The sequence below is a fragment of the Salmo trutta genome, chromosome 7 (genome assembly GCF_901001165.1).
Source record: "Salmo trutta chromosome 7, fSalTru1.1, whole genome shotgun sequence".
NCBI classification, from domain to species: domain Eukaryota; kingdom Metazoa; phylum Chordata; class Actinopteri; order Salmoniformes; family Salmonidae; genus Salmo; species Salmo trutta.
Window position 1 is genome coordinate 37,460,885 of NC_042963.1, and position 18,263 is coordinate 37,479,147.

The 18,263-nt window shown below is 40.6% G+C and overlaps 1 protein-coding gene and 1 long non-coding RNA gene across 5 annotated transcripts; both read left to right on the forward strand.

The window, feature by feature from the left end:
* Window positions 1-1,248: 1,248 nt before the first annotated feature.
* On the forward strand, window positions 1,249-3,913 carry LOC115197337 (uncharacterized). Its single transcript, XR_003878997.1, has 4 exons — window positions 1,249-1,493; window positions 1,838-1,962; window positions 2,439-2,559; window positions 3,141-3,913. It is a non-coding gene; the product is annotated as an uncharacterized LOC115197337 (long non-coding RNA).
* Window positions 3,914-5,235: 1,322 nt separating this feature from the next.
* On the forward strand, window positions 5,236-18,055 carry glsl (glutaminase like). 4 transcript variants are annotated; one of them, XM_029758749.1, is made up of 22 exons: window positions 5,264-5,322; window positions 5,512-5,555; window positions 7,926-8,026; window positions 9,397-9,464; window positions 10,259-10,358; window positions 10,625-10,766; window positions 10,876-10,942; window positions 11,056-11,168; window positions 13,909-14,038; window positions 14,207-14,271; window positions 14,409-14,572; window positions 14,785-14,843; window positions 14,944-14,988; window positions 15,104-15,162; window positions 15,346-15,412; window positions 15,548-15,598; window positions 15,683-15,859; window positions 16,431-16,562; window positions 16,673-16,765; window positions 17,249-17,310; window positions 17,443-17,583; window positions 17,840-18,054. In XM_029758749.1, exons 2-22 carry the CDS (start codon window positions 5,530-5,532, stop codon window positions 17,934-17,936), a joined length of 1,959 nt encoding a protein of 652 aa, XP_029614609.1. In that variant the 5' UTR covers window positions 5,264-5,322; window positions 5,512-5,529; the 3' UTR covers window positions 17,937-18,054. The 4 variants fall into 4 exon arrangements, with proteins under 4 accessions (XP_029614610.1, XP_029614609.1, XP_029614606.1 ...); XM_029758746.1 differs by adding an exon at window positions 6,528-6,639 and having other exon boundaries at window positions 5,273-5,555; XM_029758750.1 differs by lacking the exon at window positions 5,512-5,555 and having other exon boundaries at window positions 5,236-5,322.
* Window positions 18,056-18,263: the final 208 nt, after the last annotated feature.

Here is an 18,263-nt window from a genome sequence, read left to right on the forward strand (position 1 = left end):
CCAGGTCATCTATAAGTCTTTGCTAGGTAAAGCTCCGCCTTATCTCAGCTCACTGGTCACCATAGCAACACCCACCCGTTGCAGGCACTCCAGTAGGTATATTTCACTGGTCATCCCCAAAGCCAACACCTCTTTGGCTGCCTTTCCTTCCAGTTCTCTGCTGCCAATGACTGGAACGAATTGCAAAAATCACTGAAGTTGGCGACTTATATCTCCCTCACTAACTTTAAGCATCAGCTGTCAGAGCAGCTTACCGATCACTACAGATGTACACAGCCCATCTGTAAATAGCCCATCCAACCAACTACCTACCTCATCCTATATTTGTTTTAGTTTTTCTGCTCTTTTGCACACCAGTATTTCTACTTGCACATCCTCATCTGCACATCTATCACTTGAGTGTTAATTGCTAAATTGTAATTACTTTGCCACTATGGCCTATTTATTGCCTTACCTCCTTACTTCATTTGCACACACTGTATACAGATTTTTCTATTGTGTTATTGACTGTACGTTTGTTTATCCCATGTGTAGCTCTATGTTGTTGTTTGTGTCGTACTGCTTTGCTTTATCTTGGCCAGGTCGCAGTTGTAAATGAGAACTTGTTCTCAACTGGCCTACCTGGTTAAATAAAGGTAAAATAAAAAAATTGTATGACAGGGCGACTTAATAAGAGGCTAGAGGACTGGAGAGTTCTGGAGATTAAGGAATATTGAAATTATACAATACAACACAATACTGAGTACCACTCTCCATATTTTCAAGCATAGTGGTGGCTGCATCATGTTATGGGTATGCTTGTAATCGTGAAGGACTGGGGAGTTTTTCATGTTAAAACAGAAACGGAATGGAGCTAAGAACAGCTAAATCTTAGAGGACAACCTGGCTCAGTCTGCTTTCCACCAGACACTGTCAGATTAATTCACCTTTCAGCAGAACAGTAACCTAAAACACAATCCAGGTGTGGAAAACTTTTAGAGACATACTCAGATAGACTCACAGCTGTAATCTCTGCCAACGTTCTACAAAGTATTGACTCAAGGGTGTGAATACTTATGTAAATTAGATATTTATACTATATATTTTATTTCTAAAAACACGTTTCCACTTTGTCATTATGGGGTATTGTGTGTAGATGGGTGAGAAAAAACATGTTTAATATATGTTTAATATATTTTGAATTCAACCTGTAACACAACAAAATGTGGAATAAGTCAAACTCGATACCATTACAGAGTCACAGAGCATTGCTGCGATAGCTGAGTGTGATGTTTACCTATAGTGCAGGGCTACACAGGTATTTAGAGTTTCAAATGTTACAAGGAAATGGAGCAGGGAAATCTGTTAAGTCGCTTAATCATTGATTAACCTTCCTGAACATTCCAAATCCCTCAATTGTTTTTGCCCAGTGAATGCTAAAATGAACATGGACACTAGCAAATTACACTGGGGACATCAAGAATATAATCTTGGACAGTATCAGCTCAAGCACAGTGAGTGGGATTTCTTTCCTTTGATACCTAGTGATATTATCAACTGCCTGAAGCTATTTTAGCACAGTGGTTAGAGGTTCAAATAATGAATGTCTCTTAATACTTTATCTTTCTAAAAATGGACTGTATTGTAATACTGTACTGTAGGTTTGTAAACTTTGCAAATAGACAACCTGTCTTTTATCGACCGAATCAGACTTTTTCAAGTGTTCAGATTTGCAATGCCTTTTCTACTGAGAGTATATGAAAGAATCTCGCCACTCACGTACTAATACCACTTGAAACGAAGTGCAGCTCTTATGTAGTTTATGTTTGTTACCACCTCCCACCCCAACGTCCCAAAGCACGCCCTGGTCCACCTCCTGCTCTGCCAGCGGAGAGCAGTGTTTGAGAGCAAACACGGGAAAGTCCCTACCAGTCACCATCTCCACTGTAGCCTTCTACATAATCAGAAATTATAGAAGAGAAGGTGAGTCGCACAGTTAAGTGATGTGAATCTACAACCTCTTAGTTTAGGGACCATTCCAAACTGGGTCTTTTTGACAATCACTCATACAGTAGGACCACCAATCAGTCTTCAGGCTATTTTGGAGTCCAACCCACTGCCAGTCATCATCCAACAAATAACGCCACTCGTTCTGCCGTGGCTGTCAGGAGGTCATAGGCTGGACACTGACAATCACACGCACCTATGAGGAGCAGCTCTTAATGGGCTTTCCTCTCAGCAGCAAAGGTATTCATGGCTTGAATTCATTTTAAAGAAATCTGATCTATCATTAGTTGAAACCTGCTCTGAATGTTACAGCAGGTCATTTGTATGGTGACCTCAAATATGTATACGTTTGTCATATAGCCTTTTACCACAAATAGTGAGAACTTTGCATTTGAGTCCAAAAGAATGCAGATTTAGTCTCCGAGAACTTATTATGTGTTGTTGTTATGCAGGAATCCTCTCCAGACACACTCCTCTGGTGCTGCCCATGTATATGAAGGAGGTGCATAGTGCACTGGCAGAGGGGTTGGAGAGATCGATGAGCTGGGCCACAGGAACATTTTATCTTTCAAGGTAAACAGCAGCCCTCTGCATGAAAAAAGTATTGTTACATTACACCTCCCTTTGGTGAGTGACCACATACCTCACCTTAGAACGTGATGGTGGGTGACAATTTACTAAGTGTGGATCAGCAATAGCATCAGTACACCACACTACAGCAGACCCAGAGGAGTCCCACAGGGATTTGTACTAGGTCCTCTTGAAAAAAAATCTGATTTCCCATATAATGTAAAAGAAGACTTCGATTCAGGTTCGGTGTGAGTGTGGCACAGTTGAAGAGCCAGGGCCTAAACTGGTTAACTCAGTTTTAGAGAAATTGAGTTTGCCATTTAGCCAACATACAGTATTAATGAAGCAAGAATTGATGCAGGATGCTGCATAGGAGTCTGTCTTCTTGCATTTGAGAAATCTGAAATTAAATATGGAGGGGACCAAGTACAAATCCCTGTGGGACTCCAGTAGTGTGGTATCAGAACATACATTGTTTGTGACCTCACCATTCTTTATAGCGATGTTGTAGCACATAAATATCCTAATTGGCAAATGACAGATGTAAATGTCCAAAATAACTAAAACCTAGTCTGCCTCTGCAGATATCACCGTTTTCAATTAGAGTTGATTGAAAAGGGTCACGAATAAATGGAGGGGAAGCCAATCTACATGTACATGAGCCTGAAGATCCAGGTGATGAAATCAACCTCTACCAGCACCTTGACTATGAGACAACGAGCCTCCTACTTTACAGAGCAAAGCAGCAAGACCCCCACCTCTACCGCCTAAACCACAATATTTACAAATAGCTAGACACAAACTTCCAACCCTTTCTTCATCATTGGAGAACAATTCCCAGTCCTACTCTGGCCGCTCTTGGCACCCACTCTTCTGCTCCTTAGCAGAGGTGCCCTCTAATCTACGGGTCCTGAGTGTGGCACAGGTGTGCTCCAGCCTGCGACTGCTCAACTTGGGCTAGTAATGCCAGACCTTTGAGAGGGAGAAGATTGATGGGGACGTGTTGAACACAGTGGAGCCCAGCATGATGAGGAAGACCCTGGGTATGGGGTAGCTGCACGTGGACAAGCTGCTCCGCTTCCAACATGGCTGGAGGCCCTTACTTAGGTCCTTTGGAGCTGAGCAGGTTGGGTAGTAACGGATTACCTGTAATGGGGATATGCAATCAGATTATAAAAATTACAGGGGCAATCTGGGAACCAAAAAGCAATAAAGCGGTCATCCTGCCACTTTTTTGGTAACCAGCTGCATTTTTTGGTAACCAGCTGCATACATAAAAGGACATTTTGGAAAAATGTATTGCATATTTTATGTTAGGCTAAGTACCGTTTACATTAGTAATGGTTGAAGTGTCATTCAAAATAAAGGTTACTTTTGAAGTATTTCCTGCTGGGAAGCAAACATTCATCCACACAGCATGATAAAAAGCACAGGTTTCAGGCTTACTGCCTTGTCCCGCTGTCACACCACAGGGCCGGTGGAGTCACAGACATCATTGACATTTTTATTTCCATTGCCAAATCTCTCTCATTTCATTTACCACAACTACAGCAATTCGATACAGAAATAAATACCCACATGCTGTCCAAGAAAATAAACATAACATACGTTTTAGGGGCAACAAAAGCATGAAAAAAAGGCTAAATGATCTAAGATATTTGCTAAAAAATATACCTCAGATACCTCATGAGTTGAAGGTAGATGGCCTGAAAAGGTGGGAACTTGTGAGAACTTTTTCAGTATCAATAACAATCATATCAGTAACCATGCCTGAGGCAAGACTTATTGTGATTGATATTTTACTTCAAAAAAATAATGTCACAGATGATAAGACAGCAAATTATTTCTGAGGAAGCCTCAGTAAACAAGGGTTCTTTCAACAGTTTGGGGAAAAAATTATTTCAGACGCCTATACAGTTAAAATCCTTGTAGAATGCTTGACTATAGTGCATGTCACAAATTGTGCATTCATTGGTGTATGTATCAGCTGATGCAAACAAATGTCCCCTTTGGGGATTAATAAAGTAGGCTACTATATTATCTGAGCTGTTTTCCATAGATGTCTAAAATCAGCCAATACTGTAAAGGTACATACGACCTGAACTAAAAAGTCCTCCATGATGTCATAGAGAAGCCTCTTGCTTTAACCTGTCTAACCCCTGCTCTGGAGTTAGTGTCACCTTGACAATATTCTCAGTATCTTGAGCCCTACAGAGAGGCATAAGGACATGATGAAACATTTTAGTTTAAATTCCTGAAACTGTTCTGTTATTGGCAACACAGTATATAAACATGCATCATGAAGCATCCAGAGATGTCCATTCACAGCTCTCAAACCTTGTCCAAAACGACTTCGCTTCTCTTCAACTCCAGCACCTTGGAGAGATACCGAACAAGCTCCGCATTGGCCTGCACATCAGTTGGCGGTGTGGCAATAGCGACACCTACTGCCACTATAGACACAACTAGGAAGGAACATATTGTACATTAGCTACGTAAAATACATACTTTTTTTGGGGGGGGGGGGGTAAAAAACAACAACTAAATACTCAATTAGAGCTTATTTTGCCATCAGTGTTCCGCATACAAAAAAGTGTACACCTGTAATCGCGTTCAGTTCAGATTCAGGCTTCGCGTGCACTTAAATTGTCACCACGTTGTTCTTGTCTCGAGCTACTTGCCTAGAAGACGAAGGTGTCTGCGACGGCTTCTATAGGCCTACAGTTTAATTTTGCGGAAAGGAGAGGAGCACAACATGTTTAGAACGTACGTACAGTAGTACTGTTAGTAAGTAGCCATTGTTCTGCATGAAAATTATTTGAGTAAATTATCTTAACTAAACCTCTGGCTGGCTAGTAAAACTATAGCCTACATGGTGCTTGTTTTAGGACAGCCCTACCGTTTTTGTCTTTTCGGGCATTGTATGCTTTCCAGCGTATTTTCTTGCTGCAAAAGGTCCCTCAAACTGATGTGATGATGGGGACAGTCTCCGACAGAAGGTGAGAGACAGATGGTTTTGGATAATAAATAATAATATAATATATAATAAATAATGGTGTCCAGGTTTAACAAAGAGAACGGGGTTGTCCGTGACTATTGAAAATACAGTGCATTCTTTGATTAATCTCCTGTAACTTCAAGGCACAGTTGGTCAAAAAATGTAAACACAGCTAACGTTGCAACACTTGTCTCATTCGGTGTCAACTCTGCGCCTTATCTGCGCATGTTTTCAAATCATGAACTGCATCAGCTGTATCAGCCTCCATTTAAGTTGCTCGTAATTATTTTGCTTGAGTTGGGTAGTTCATTTCGTGTAATTTATTTTAAAGTGCAAACTAACTAAATGGTTTCTTGTTTTTTGTAAGACATTCAGAAAATTAATTACACAATTATCCCACATAACATATGCTTATTTGTTATGTTTAGTGTACTTCAACATGTTCTGTATCACTTTAGTTGAAGAGCAGCTACATAATAACTTCATTCATAAGCCACAACACATTCATGAGTAGTACACAACACAAGCATTTATGAAATAGGCTACCTATAAACAGCTGCAGTATAATAACATACTGTGACATAACTTTAACAGAAACTTGCAGGTTCTGAAGTAAGCATTTTGTAAATGCTTATGTATTGCTTATGAATGTGTAATGCAGTCCTTATGTGCCCCTTAAATTTCAAGGTGTTTCAGCATGTTCAAACTCTATAATGTTAACCAATCCCACCCCCCACAAAACCTATGACTGCCTTTCCTTGCAGTTGAGTGGCTCAGAATTCCTTCTGAATTAAGATATCCCACCCACTTTCTCAGTGGGTCCCCTTTCAGTTCTTCCCATTCATTCAGAAACTTCAGAGCAAGCAGCATAACACACAGCACACACACTCACACACAGAGCTTAGAGCTGGAGCAGGGGAAATCTCAAATGTGTCTTATCCCTACATGGGCTACCCTGTTGCATTCGTCTCAGAAGTTGACAAAAGACATTGACAAAATAATTGTGGACCAAGTATCCAGTGAAAGTCTCATCCCTCAATGGAAAAAACTCCAAGCCAAGACACAGAGGATAATCCTTATCTATGGTAAGAAGAACTAATATTTCACCACTTTGGGATTCTATGTAGTCAGATGTTAGGAAAGGCAGAAGGGTCGTTCAACCAATTCGGTGCCTTTTGAGAAATGGAACTTGGTCCCCCAAAAATGTTTGATTTAACCTAATTAACCTAATTCTAACATTCTGTCATAAAGGCACATGTTCAAAATCGTCAAAATACATGTTTCCAAGTCATTTGAATGAAATGATGTTGAACCAACGTGAAATAGATGTTGAATTGGCGTCTGTGCCCAGTGGGTATTAAGTGCCAAATAAAGTAACAGGGTTGACCTTAACAGGGTTGACGATTTTATCTTAAATCAGCCCTAAATCCCCTTGTGATGGGGGAATGGAAGATTGTTGTGCACAACAGCGAGTGGCAATTAAATCCAAGCTTCACCCCACAAAAAATATTGTTAAAACATTTGTAGCCTGTCTATCTATGTTATGGTCGACCCGTTCAGTTTTCCAACCCAAAACACCAGAACATGTCCAAAAAGAGGAGAACCAGTTCACCTTCACTATGATTTGACTATTAGCTGTTCAATGTTTCTTTATTCAGATTCTCCATGTGGTTTATATTAAAGAGCACTTTTAAAAAAATATCACAAATATCGAAGGGATGCATTTTGTGGAACGACCCAATAGCTTACATATTTACCATTTATACATTTGCCAGTCATAGGAAAACTGGTACATTTTCATGTCTCATCTGAGAATCTTGTTTGCTGCACGTTCCATGAATGTTATCATGAGACGTGGCATTGCAGTGGAGTTAACAGAAGGCCAGGCTGCCCACACCAAAGACAACCTGCAGCCCAGGTGCTGCTTTAAGTGGAGATGCTGATGATAGCTCACCATGTCATAACTCCCCTACATAGAGACGAACATTCCACTTATTCCCCACATCATGACTAGACTTGTCTTAGTGGAGTTCTAAGGACCTAATGCATTTAGAACAGGGTTAGTCAGGCACAACATTTGTTTAAAACTTGGTTTTGAACCAAGTTAATGGTTTGATTTGATTTTCATATTTATTTTGATCACCATTAGCTGTTCTGTTACAATCACTTCTACTCTTCCTGGTGTCCACAAACTGTGTGTTATTCAAGGGTTTTCATTGTCCTTCACTTGATCCATGTTTCATTTGGTTGTGACACTTTGTTGTCTTACCTATTGAGAGAGACCATGTCATTTGGTTGCCAAGATTATATTGTTTGACAAAAATGTACAACGTTATATGACCATCTATTCTGAAATCTTTTGTTTTTCCAGTTTCCAAAGAACCCCTTCCCTAAGACGCAAATGGAGGAAACGGTATGGAGGTTTGGACGGCAACAAATTACTGGAGCCAAATAAGGAGGAGGACGTGAGAGGTAGGCTACATTGCAGGAACGTCTAATTGTGTGTATGAGACTGTTTCAGCGATGTTAACGATGTGGGTTTTTTCCCCCTGTGATTTTTGGCCTATGGGGCTTTTTATTGTGGGTGTTGCCTCAAAGTGCTATAATAAGGAGCTGAGTGGGATGGTGAAACTGAGGAAGATCTACTCTAACCAGACGTCGGTCAGTCAAACGGAGTATGTGGACTGTTGTAGGGCCGACAACATGTGAGGGAAAGAAGGAGGCAAAATCAAGTCCAGATGAGTTGATGTGGATCTGGTTGTTTATCTGAAAAAACAGTAAAATAATTTCCACACAAAAGCCAGTCGAAGTCCATGAGTGTATTTATTACAACTTGTCTTATTAAAGAAATGAACATGCAACAGTGTATTTAACCTTTATATGCGTGCATGACAGGGATATTTTCACAACCGACGTGTTATACAGATGGTTGTAATAGTGTTCTCAGACAGGCTACTCCTCTCTTTACCCCATTCTTGGCTCAGGGGAAATGCTGTCTGCATTCCTCTGTCTGGAATGTTCCAGTCAAACAGTGTAGACATCAACTCCAGTAAACAAGATACTGAAGACTCAAGCATTGAAGTACAAAAACTACAAATATGTTTATTTAAAGTTTGTGTGTAGTTTTTATTGCTCACGTTTTGATGAGCAATAGCCAATGTTCACAAACGCTGTGTTTAGACATGACATTGTACTAGATATGTCAGAATTGCTGATGTCAAACAGTATACTTGGAAGGGAATGGCATTTATACTGCTCTTGTCTGTGTGGTAACAATGAGTGTTTCACTTCTCTTCTCAAGAGTAAAAGTAAAAAATAAAACCATTTAACCCTGTGCAGATTTCCATTTTATCTACTGTTGTTGGTATGTGCGGTGTGGTTAAGTTTTTAAAATTTTTTGTGGTTTTGAGATTTATTTCAGAAAGTGACTTGACCGGGATGTGAAATATTGTTTTATTTTTTATTATTGTCAACTTCTGTGAGCAAGAACTAATAGTGAGTCAGGAAAATGCTGCTGTTTGTATTTGAAAGTGGACTCTGACAGTAAACAACTTTATAGCGTCACATGACATTCAGGGCTGTTTGCATTTACACATTTTACACAATGCACATTTAATCATAATTTTGGGATACTATTATCATCGTCTATCTTACAAAATTCTCCTCAACTCTTGTTGTGATAATAATAGACTATTCTGTGCTTTGTAAACTTTTTTTGGAACCCTAGAAACATGGCTGATAAGACCAACAAATGTAATTTGGATTAAACTACACATGGATTAAACTAAAAACCCTTGATTTTGTCATTCATGTCCTTTTCTTTGTAATTTGTTTTGCTTTAGAAAATGACGTGATGACAGAGGCCCATGAAGAGAGGAATCCTTTGCCAGTGAAAGGGGCTGAGAGCCAGGTACGTGCTGTGTCCTGCCTGAATCTGACACACAAAACAACATGCCGATATCACTTTTTCACACAACACACCCCTGAGTCACCCTAATACACCCACCTCACTAGATCAAAGTGGGGGAGTTACCTGCACTTTTGTCAAATAAGCCAAAGCAGCAAGATTTCTACATTGTCAGGGTCTTATTGGAAGGTGGTCAGCTAAGGCATGAAATAAATCAAAGCAGAGGTTATTCAGAATTAAATTACAGTCTTTAATCTGAACAGTAAAATAAAGTCAGGATGGGAGGATGAAGTGCCGCTTTCATGAAAAAGTACAGTAGATGGATGTCTTTTCAGCTTCTAAATAGAGTGAATGTTGGTGCAGAAGCAGAGGGCCATTTAGAAACCCCAGTAGTAGTAAAAAGTAATCGCTCCATGCTTTGTCACTGCTGAAGCCCCCACATTGCCTTGTAAAGGTAACAATTAAACTTTACTTCACAAAAGAGAACCTGTGATTACTGAAAACATTAAAGGGATGTCTGGGGACAGTCAAATTAGGCTCAAAATGTCCATCCGATATGTGTGAATTTGAATATAGTAAAATGTAGATATTATATGTTGACTCACTGATTAAGACTTTGAAATTCTTACCTTGTCACAGTTTGTCATGGATCATGTCTTATAGCTTTGATTGAGGGTAAAATGGCTTATTTTGTGGCTAAACTCAAATATAACCAGTCTATAACTGCAGAATGCCTCTTCCTGCTCTCTCAAAATCTGTCTCTGCATTTGTTTGTTTGTTGTTTTTCATTTCCTAAGGATATGGCTTCATCAGGGAATGTTCCATGTCCCATGCCAAGAAATTCCTTTCAGTCCCAGTCTCAGAGACCTGTCAACTTAGTGAGCCCTGGATCAACAGGTAAGGATAGTGATGAAGGTGTGAGGAGAAAAGTAGATTTCCACTTCACATGTGAAGTGGAAATACAAGAGACTATGCAGTTGTCTGCATTTCTTAGCAGAACCCGCATAGTCAAATCCTCAAATACACAATACAGTCCATTTTATGTATCTCTTAAACTGATAGTGTCTATAGAAAATCAAAGGTATTAATCTCACATTTGTAACCCCCACCCGAACCACCCAACCACTCACCTCATTTGTACTCTTTTGTACCTATCTTTACAGGCCTGCCATCATTGGTCAGTAATGGAGCTCTGAAGCCCCCTCTGCCCCAGGCAGAGCAGGAGAGGCCTGTCACCACATCTCCCCAGCCCTGGCTCAATGTGGGCAGGACAGAGACCACGCAGGGACACTCAAAGAGGAGGGCGTGAGTCTCTCACAAATGATCCTGGACTCATACATTATCTTTACCAGTTATGTTCTTATTGCTTAACCATGCCCTCCTGTGGTGGATGAAATACATTATTTTCTTCCAGGGCTGCTGATGTTCTCTTTGACAGCTTTGCCTCTGATGAGAGAGTCGGCATGAACCAGTTTTTTGAGGTAGCTAGTAATTGCTATTGCTAGAGAGACCTGAACAAGAAGCAGCATCCACACATATAAACTACAGTGACAAACAAAGAAAAAGATGTATACTAAATTCTCTTCCTCCATAGACAGTGTGGAGCTCAGGCCTACACAGATCTGACCCCAGAATCAAGGACTGCTACTTCCATATGAGGAAACTGCAGGATGAGGATGGAACAGTAGACAGGAACACCTTTCAGAGGTGAGGTTAGAACTGCATTGCAATCATAGTTACTGGCCTACCGTGACGGAAAAGGATGGTTCTTCCACACAGAAAACCCCTTTTTAACACCGGTTAAGATACTATGGGTCCAATTGCAACAAAACTCACATTCACAATTTAAAACAACACAGTATGTGCAGACTTGGGCAAATAGAGCCTTATAGAGCAGTGATATTTAAACATTTTCAGCGTGGACCCCATTTCCTTCGCTAGCATTTCTGGGGACTCAATTTTTTTTCCATCAGAAATTCTGCTGACCCTGTCCCACCCCAAATCTAATGACACAACCTTAAAATCATTACATTTTGATTTTCACATCAACAAATAACTTTAAATTCTGTAAGGGTGTTTAACTGGCGGCAGAAAAGTCAGACGCAGGAGAGAAATAACTGTGTTTCCAACGGCGCAGTTTATTTACAAAAAACCCACCGGAAAACATAATAATAAAAAATCAGTGGGTAACATAACCCGACGCACACTAGTACAGACGTACACATACACTTACAATAAACAATCACCGACAAGGACATGAGGGGAAACAGAGGGTTAAATACACAACATGTAATTGATGGGATTGGAACCAGGTGTGATGAAAGACAAGACAAAACCAATGGAAAATGAAAAATGGATCAGCGATGGCTAGAAGGTTGGTGACGTCGACCGCCGAACACTGCCCGAACAAGGAGAGGGAACAACTTCGGCGGAAGTCGTGACAAATTCATTATATTTTCATCTCTTATATAAATTAAGAAAACCAATAAATACATTTAGTCAATAAAAAATGTTTTCTTCAAATGATCTTTCTCAAAAACGTTTCTATATTGTCTCATAAAATAATCTGTACTCTTAATATTTGGTTCCCCACTTAAAAAATTAAATAAATATACACTGCTCAAAAAAATAAAGGGAACACTTAAACAACACAATGTAACTCCAAGTCACTTCTGTGAAATCAAACTGTCCACTTAGGAAGCAACACTGATTGACAATAAATTTCACATGCTGTTGTGCAAATTGAATAGACAACAGGTGGAAATTATAGGCAATTAGCAAGACACCCCCAATAAAGGAGTGGTTCTGCAGGTGGTGACCACAGACCACTTCTCAGTTCCTATGCTTCCTGGCTGATGTTTTGGTCACTTTTGAATGCTGGCGGTGCTTTCACTCTAGTGGTAGCATGAGACGTAGTCTACAACCCACACAAGTGGCTCAGGTAGTGCAGCTCATCCAGGATGGCACATCAATGCGAGCTGTGGCAAGAAGGTTTGCTGTGTCTGTCAGCGTAGTGTCCAGAGCATGGAGGTGCTACCAGGAGACAGGCCAGTACCTCAGGAGACGTGGAGGAGGCCGTAGGAGGGCAACAAACCAGCAGCAGGACCGCTACCTCCGCCTTTGTGCAAGGAGGAGCAGGAGGAGCACTGCCAGAGCCCTGCAAAATGACCTCCAGCAGGCCACAAATGTGCATGTGTCTGCGCAAACGGTCAGAAACAGACTCCATGAGGGTGGTATGAGGGCCCGACGTCCACAGGTGGGGGTTGTGCTTACAGCCCAACACCGTGCAGGACGCTTGGCATTTGCCAGAGAACACCAAGATTGGCAAATTCGCCACTGGCGCCCTGTGCTCTTCACATATGAAAGCAGGTTCACACTGAGCACATGTGACAGACGTGACAGTCTGGAGACGCCGTGGAGAACGTTCTGCTGCCTGCAACATCCTCCAGCATGACCGGTTTGGCGGTGGGTCAGTCATGGTGTGGGGTGGCATTTCTTTGGGGGGCCGCACAGCCCTCCATGTGCTCGCCAGAGGTAGCCTGACTGCCATTAGGTACCGAGATGAGATCCTCAGACCCCTTGTGAGACCATATGCTGGTGCGGTTGGCCCTGGGTTCCTCCTAATGCAAGACAATGCTAGACCTCATGTGGCTGGAGTGTGTCAGCAGTTCCTGCAAGAGGAAGGCATTGATGCTATGGACTGGCCCGCCCGTTCCCCAGACCTGAATCCAATTGAGCACATCTGGGACATCATGTCTCGCTCCATCCACCAACGCCACGTTGCACCACAGACTGTCCAGGAGTTGGCGGATGCTTTAGTCCAGGTCTGGGAGGAGATCCCTCAGGAGACCATCCGCCACCTCATCAGGAGCATGCCCAGGCGTTGTAGGGAGGTCATACAGGCACGTGGAGGCCACACACACTACTGAGCCTCATTTTGACTTGTTTTAAGGACATTACATCAAAGTTGGATCAGCCTGTAGTGTGGTTTTCCACTTTAATTTTGAGTGTGACTCCAAATCCAGACCTCCATGGGTTGATAAATTGGATTTCCATTGATTATTTTTGTGTGATTTTGTTGTCAGTCAGCACATTCAACTATGTAAAGAAAAAAGTATTTAATAACATTATTTAATTCATTCAGATCTAAGATGTGTTATTTTAGTGTTCCCTTTATTTTTTTGAGCAGTGTATATATTCGATTTTTGCTTTATTTGCCAGCCCCACTGCAATTTGCCCCTGACTTTGAATACCCCCTGCTATAGATAATAGAGACGTACACTTATGTTCAAAATACATACATAAGTCCAATCATGGACAGAACCCAAATATATAATCAACTACATTAGAGAAGCTGTTAGTCAGACCAATTAAACAGGTTGTGTTCCTTGATCACGTTATGAAAGTGACTCTGATAAACAAGGTGTTATTTGAATTTCCCCCTAAGGTGTGTTACAGGCTTTGTGTCCCTCATTCTGAAAGCTCTACAGGGAAGGTTTGTCATCCCCGACTTTGCCACCTTCACCGACGAAACTCAAAAGTTGTTCATGAAATGTAAACAGCTGTCTTCAGTCAAGGTAAGGTACAATTTCATCTGGTGTTTTGAAGCCATGCTTCAAGAATATGCCCCAAATTATTTTAGTCATGCAATAAAATGCTACCTTTGATATTGTAGGAAATGAAAACTTCTCTTGGCGTGGGTATGTGCTAAAACAATGCCTAAAAAACCTAATTGTTTGTCTCAGCAGGAGAAGGATAGTAGAGACAGTGCAAAATGGGGAGTCTCAATCTGTACGGTCGATGGTCAGAGGTATCGTAAAACCAATGTCACTATGTTTTATGTCATCAACATTACTGGGGACTATATAGAGCAGTCCTTTTAATTTGATTAACAAGACCATTTTTGGAAGTTAATCCTCTTGTCCTGCCTTGTCTGTGGTCTTTTAGGCTGTCTTTAGGCGACTGGGCCGAATCCTGTGTTCTGGGGGAAGTATCCTGGCCTCTGGTTTATGGCATTGCAATAGACCAGCTCGGAGTGGACAACGTGCACAGATATGTGGGCATGGAGGAGTTCTCAAAATATGACTCTCCTTTCACCCTCACCAAACAAGGTACAGTAAAACACTTATCTACTTATTTCTGCTTGCAAGACTTTGGGTATTACAGCCATGGAGCCATGAAGTCCACTTATATGCAATCCAGTAAGCAAAGTATTTTGTATTATTATTTTATTTAACCTTTATTTAAGTATGCATGGCTTGTGATGTTAATAGAGTCCTTGGGATGCGGTTTTTAATCATGTAAAAACAAATATTTTACACAGGAGTTCCTCACAGTCCGCTCATTGAGACAGGCGCCATTATTACCGCATCTTTGTTACAGGTAATATACACACACTCCCTCACCAATGGCTATTTGTATTAAAATATAATGCCAATACATTTTCAAGTGATGTTATATGTAATTTTATGTTTTTGTACAGTTGGCTGCCAGTCTTGGTGCAGAGGAGGAGGAAAAGTATGAATCTGTAAGTAAGGCAGAAGGCAACAAAAACTGTTTTTAATCCTTATGTTTATGTTTACAATTTAAAAAAATAACTTTCAAGTCACAAGTACAATGCCATCTTTATGTCATCTCCGCAGGTCTTGAATGCTGTCAAAAGACTTTGCAATAAGGAACATGCAAACTTAAACTGCACAAGGTATTTAGCAATTTATGGAATTTATTTATATATCTATATATATTTTACAAACAAACTAACTTGTTAACAATAGATTGATTATTACCAAAGTTTGATATCTCTCATTCTTAGCAATTTGCTACGTTTTTTGTATTGATGTCTTTTTTTGTCCCTGCTGACCTGTCATGTCTGTCTGTCGTACAGTTACCAGAGCTTGAGAAAGGACAGCATCAGACTTCATGCCTTATCTTTTTACCTTCAAGAAAAGAAAGTAAGTAATTCCACGTCAAACTTTTAAAATACAGTAATAGGTAGTAAAAAAACAATTTTTGTGAACACTTGATAGATGTAATTCTCTATTTTTACTGTTTTAGACCTGAAAATGTTCACTATCTAATTTTGGCAGTGCTTTCCGGAGACCGTTGACATAAATGCCACGTTGGATTTAATGCTGCAGGTAAATGTTTGACCATTTCATTTCCATAGTTAGATACTTTGATATAGATTGAAATGTTTCTGATGCATTTTTATTGTGTGTCAGTGTGCGTCCACAGAGGTCACGTGCGAATCAGGAGCAGCCATGGCAGCCTCGTTAGCCAATGGGGGACTCTGTCCTCTGTCAGGTGACCAGGTGCTGTCGCCCTCGGCTACAAAGAGTATGCTCTCCATGATGCAAGTGGCGGGAATGAATGACTACTCCAGAATATTCAATTTTAAGGTTGGTTTGTTTGCATTCTCAAAACAATCATTGAAATTACATGTGGTGGGTACATCACCGGGGCCAAGCTTCCATCCAGGACCTATATACTAGGCGCTGTCAGAGGAAGACACAAAAAATTGTCAAAGACTCCAGTCACCCAAGTTATAGACTGTTTTTGTGCTGTATCTTTCTTTGCTGTACATTTATGTTTACTTCTGTCACGAGAGTATTAGATAAGAAAATGCACTACACGTGTCATAGGCTTGAAGCAGTGAGATGAAAGAGCATTTTTGGGCAAGTAAAGCAAATTAAGCCATTCATTGAATCTCATACTTTCTTCTTGTCTTACTTATGTATTTGAATTAATGCTTTGAAACCTCCCATTGGCAGGAGCTTACCGGAGCTGAGTACCGGCACCTCAAATGTTCTCCTGCTTGAGCTCCTGCACCTCTTAACAAATATTAGTTCAAAAGTATTGTGGCACTCATGCACCTAAATATAAACAGTACCGGCACCCAAAATGGGTACCGGTACCTATTTCAGTCCAAGTTAAGCATTGGTTAATGATAATCAATGTTATGTTTTGCAGACATCTGCACCGGCCAAGTCCAGTAAATCAGGAGTTATGCTGGCAGTTGTCCCAGGAGTTCTAGGCCTGCTGTGCTGGTCACCTGACCTAGACTCTTTTGGAAACTGCTGGAAGGCTGTGCACTTCTGTGAGGTTGTGAAACCATCACAACTCTCTAATTAACAATTTCCTTTTATAGCATAATTGTGGTTTGTTCTTCCTTGCTTTTCATTGATTTATTTCATTTTTTGTTTGTTTTTAAGGAACTCATATCAACATTCCAGCTACACAGTTTTGACATTCGAACACCATTCAGACAGGTGCTTACATACAGACAATGGAAAGCAGAGTCTGAGGTCAGTATTTGAGGCCATCTACACAACAACACTTTGCATCTGTAAGAGCTGTTTGAAAAGAAAGCATGAAATGTAGCCTGTTTTTGTGGGATGGAGCTTTGGCATTTCCATGGTGAGGTAACCATACGGCAGATTTGTTAATATACCAATAAAAAAGAGAGTTCCAAACCTCTCTGTCAATAACAGCTAGTTTTCATTTTCCCCATCTCCAGTTAGACCACTCCCAGCCAGTCCTAGCAAAATTCTTGCTTGAGAAATTTCTCTTTGCTAAAAAGCTATTTTTGTATATTTTTTACCATTTTAATTGAAAACAATCACAGTAAGGTAATTAATTGTTACGTATACATTTTTTGATATTGAGATAAAAATGCCTGCATTGGACCTTTTAACGATGAATCAAACTCACTGTCAAGGCCTATTCTAGGGATATTGAGAAATAAAGTGTTTTTCTTTTTTTCTTTCTACATCCTTCTTATTTGACAGGGTTATCAGATCATGAACATCTTACTGGCTGCCTTCAAAGGTGACATACAATCCTTGCGAAGGTAGTGTTGCCCTAACTAGAATGTCTGTCTTTTCTCGCATACATTAGAACAGAAAAAAATAAAAGACACTGTATTTTTTAAAAACATTATAATCTTCTAAATGTACACACTTGATCATCTGTCCCTCGCCAGGTACTTCCTGTCTGGGGCTGACGTGAATGCCGTGGACTACGACGGGAGGTCCGCTCTGCATGTGGCTGCCTCCGAGGGTCACTCTGAGGTCATCCGGTTCCTGGTGGAGAACACAGGCACCAACTACTCCCTCAAGGACAGGTAAAAACTAAGAAGGCTGCATCTCAATAGTTGAATTGCTTCCTTCCTATGTCTTCTGCCGTGAGCTGAAAAGGCAGGACAGGTGAAAGCTAGACGATGGACCTATACTAGGAATCTGGTTTTACCTGTCCAATTCTTTCACCAGTGCAGATGAGGGAAAGGACACAAGGAGTGAAAGCTCCCATAGGCTATTGAGGCTTTAAGTTTATACAGCAGACTTATAACCTCACACTTTTGTGGCATGTTCTCTTGACAGATGGGGTAACACACCCATGCAGGAGGCTATGAGACACAGCCATGGACCTGCAGCCCAACTACTCAAGAAATATGAAGAGCAGCCAGTGACTCTGTGAGCACATACAGGATCAACGGTTGGCGCTAAACAGAAGTTTGTCTGTCAATTATTTTCCAATACATGTGGAAATGTGTTGTAATTCCTATACGTTAATAAACTTTCCATGATGTAAAACAGGTGCAGCCTTTAGGGTGTTTGGTTTTGTTTTCCTTTTTCCTGGTAGTTAATTTATGTAATTAATTGACTAGATAATCCACATTAATTCGTTTTAATCGTTTTTTATACAGTAGCATCCTATAGGCCTACCTTTTTATAGGCTAATTAGGCCACCTGACATGCACCACAAATAGCATATTTTGTAAAACAATTAAATGTACTGATAGGC

Bases quoted from the DNA above. Each gene is read 5' to 3' on its own strand.
- glsl (XM_029758746.1), top strand. From the start codon at position 6,593: ATGGAAAAAACTCCAAGCCAAGACACAGAGGATAATCCTTATCTATG. The intron at 9,465-10,258 runs GTACGTGCTGTG...TCATTTCCTAAG, and splicing joins TGAAAGGGGCTGAGAGCCAG to GATATGGCTTCATCAGGGAA. The intron at 16,563-16,672 runs GTTGTGAAACCA...TTTGTTTTTAAG, and splicing joins AGGCTGTGCACTTCTGTGAG to GAACTCATATCAACATTCCA.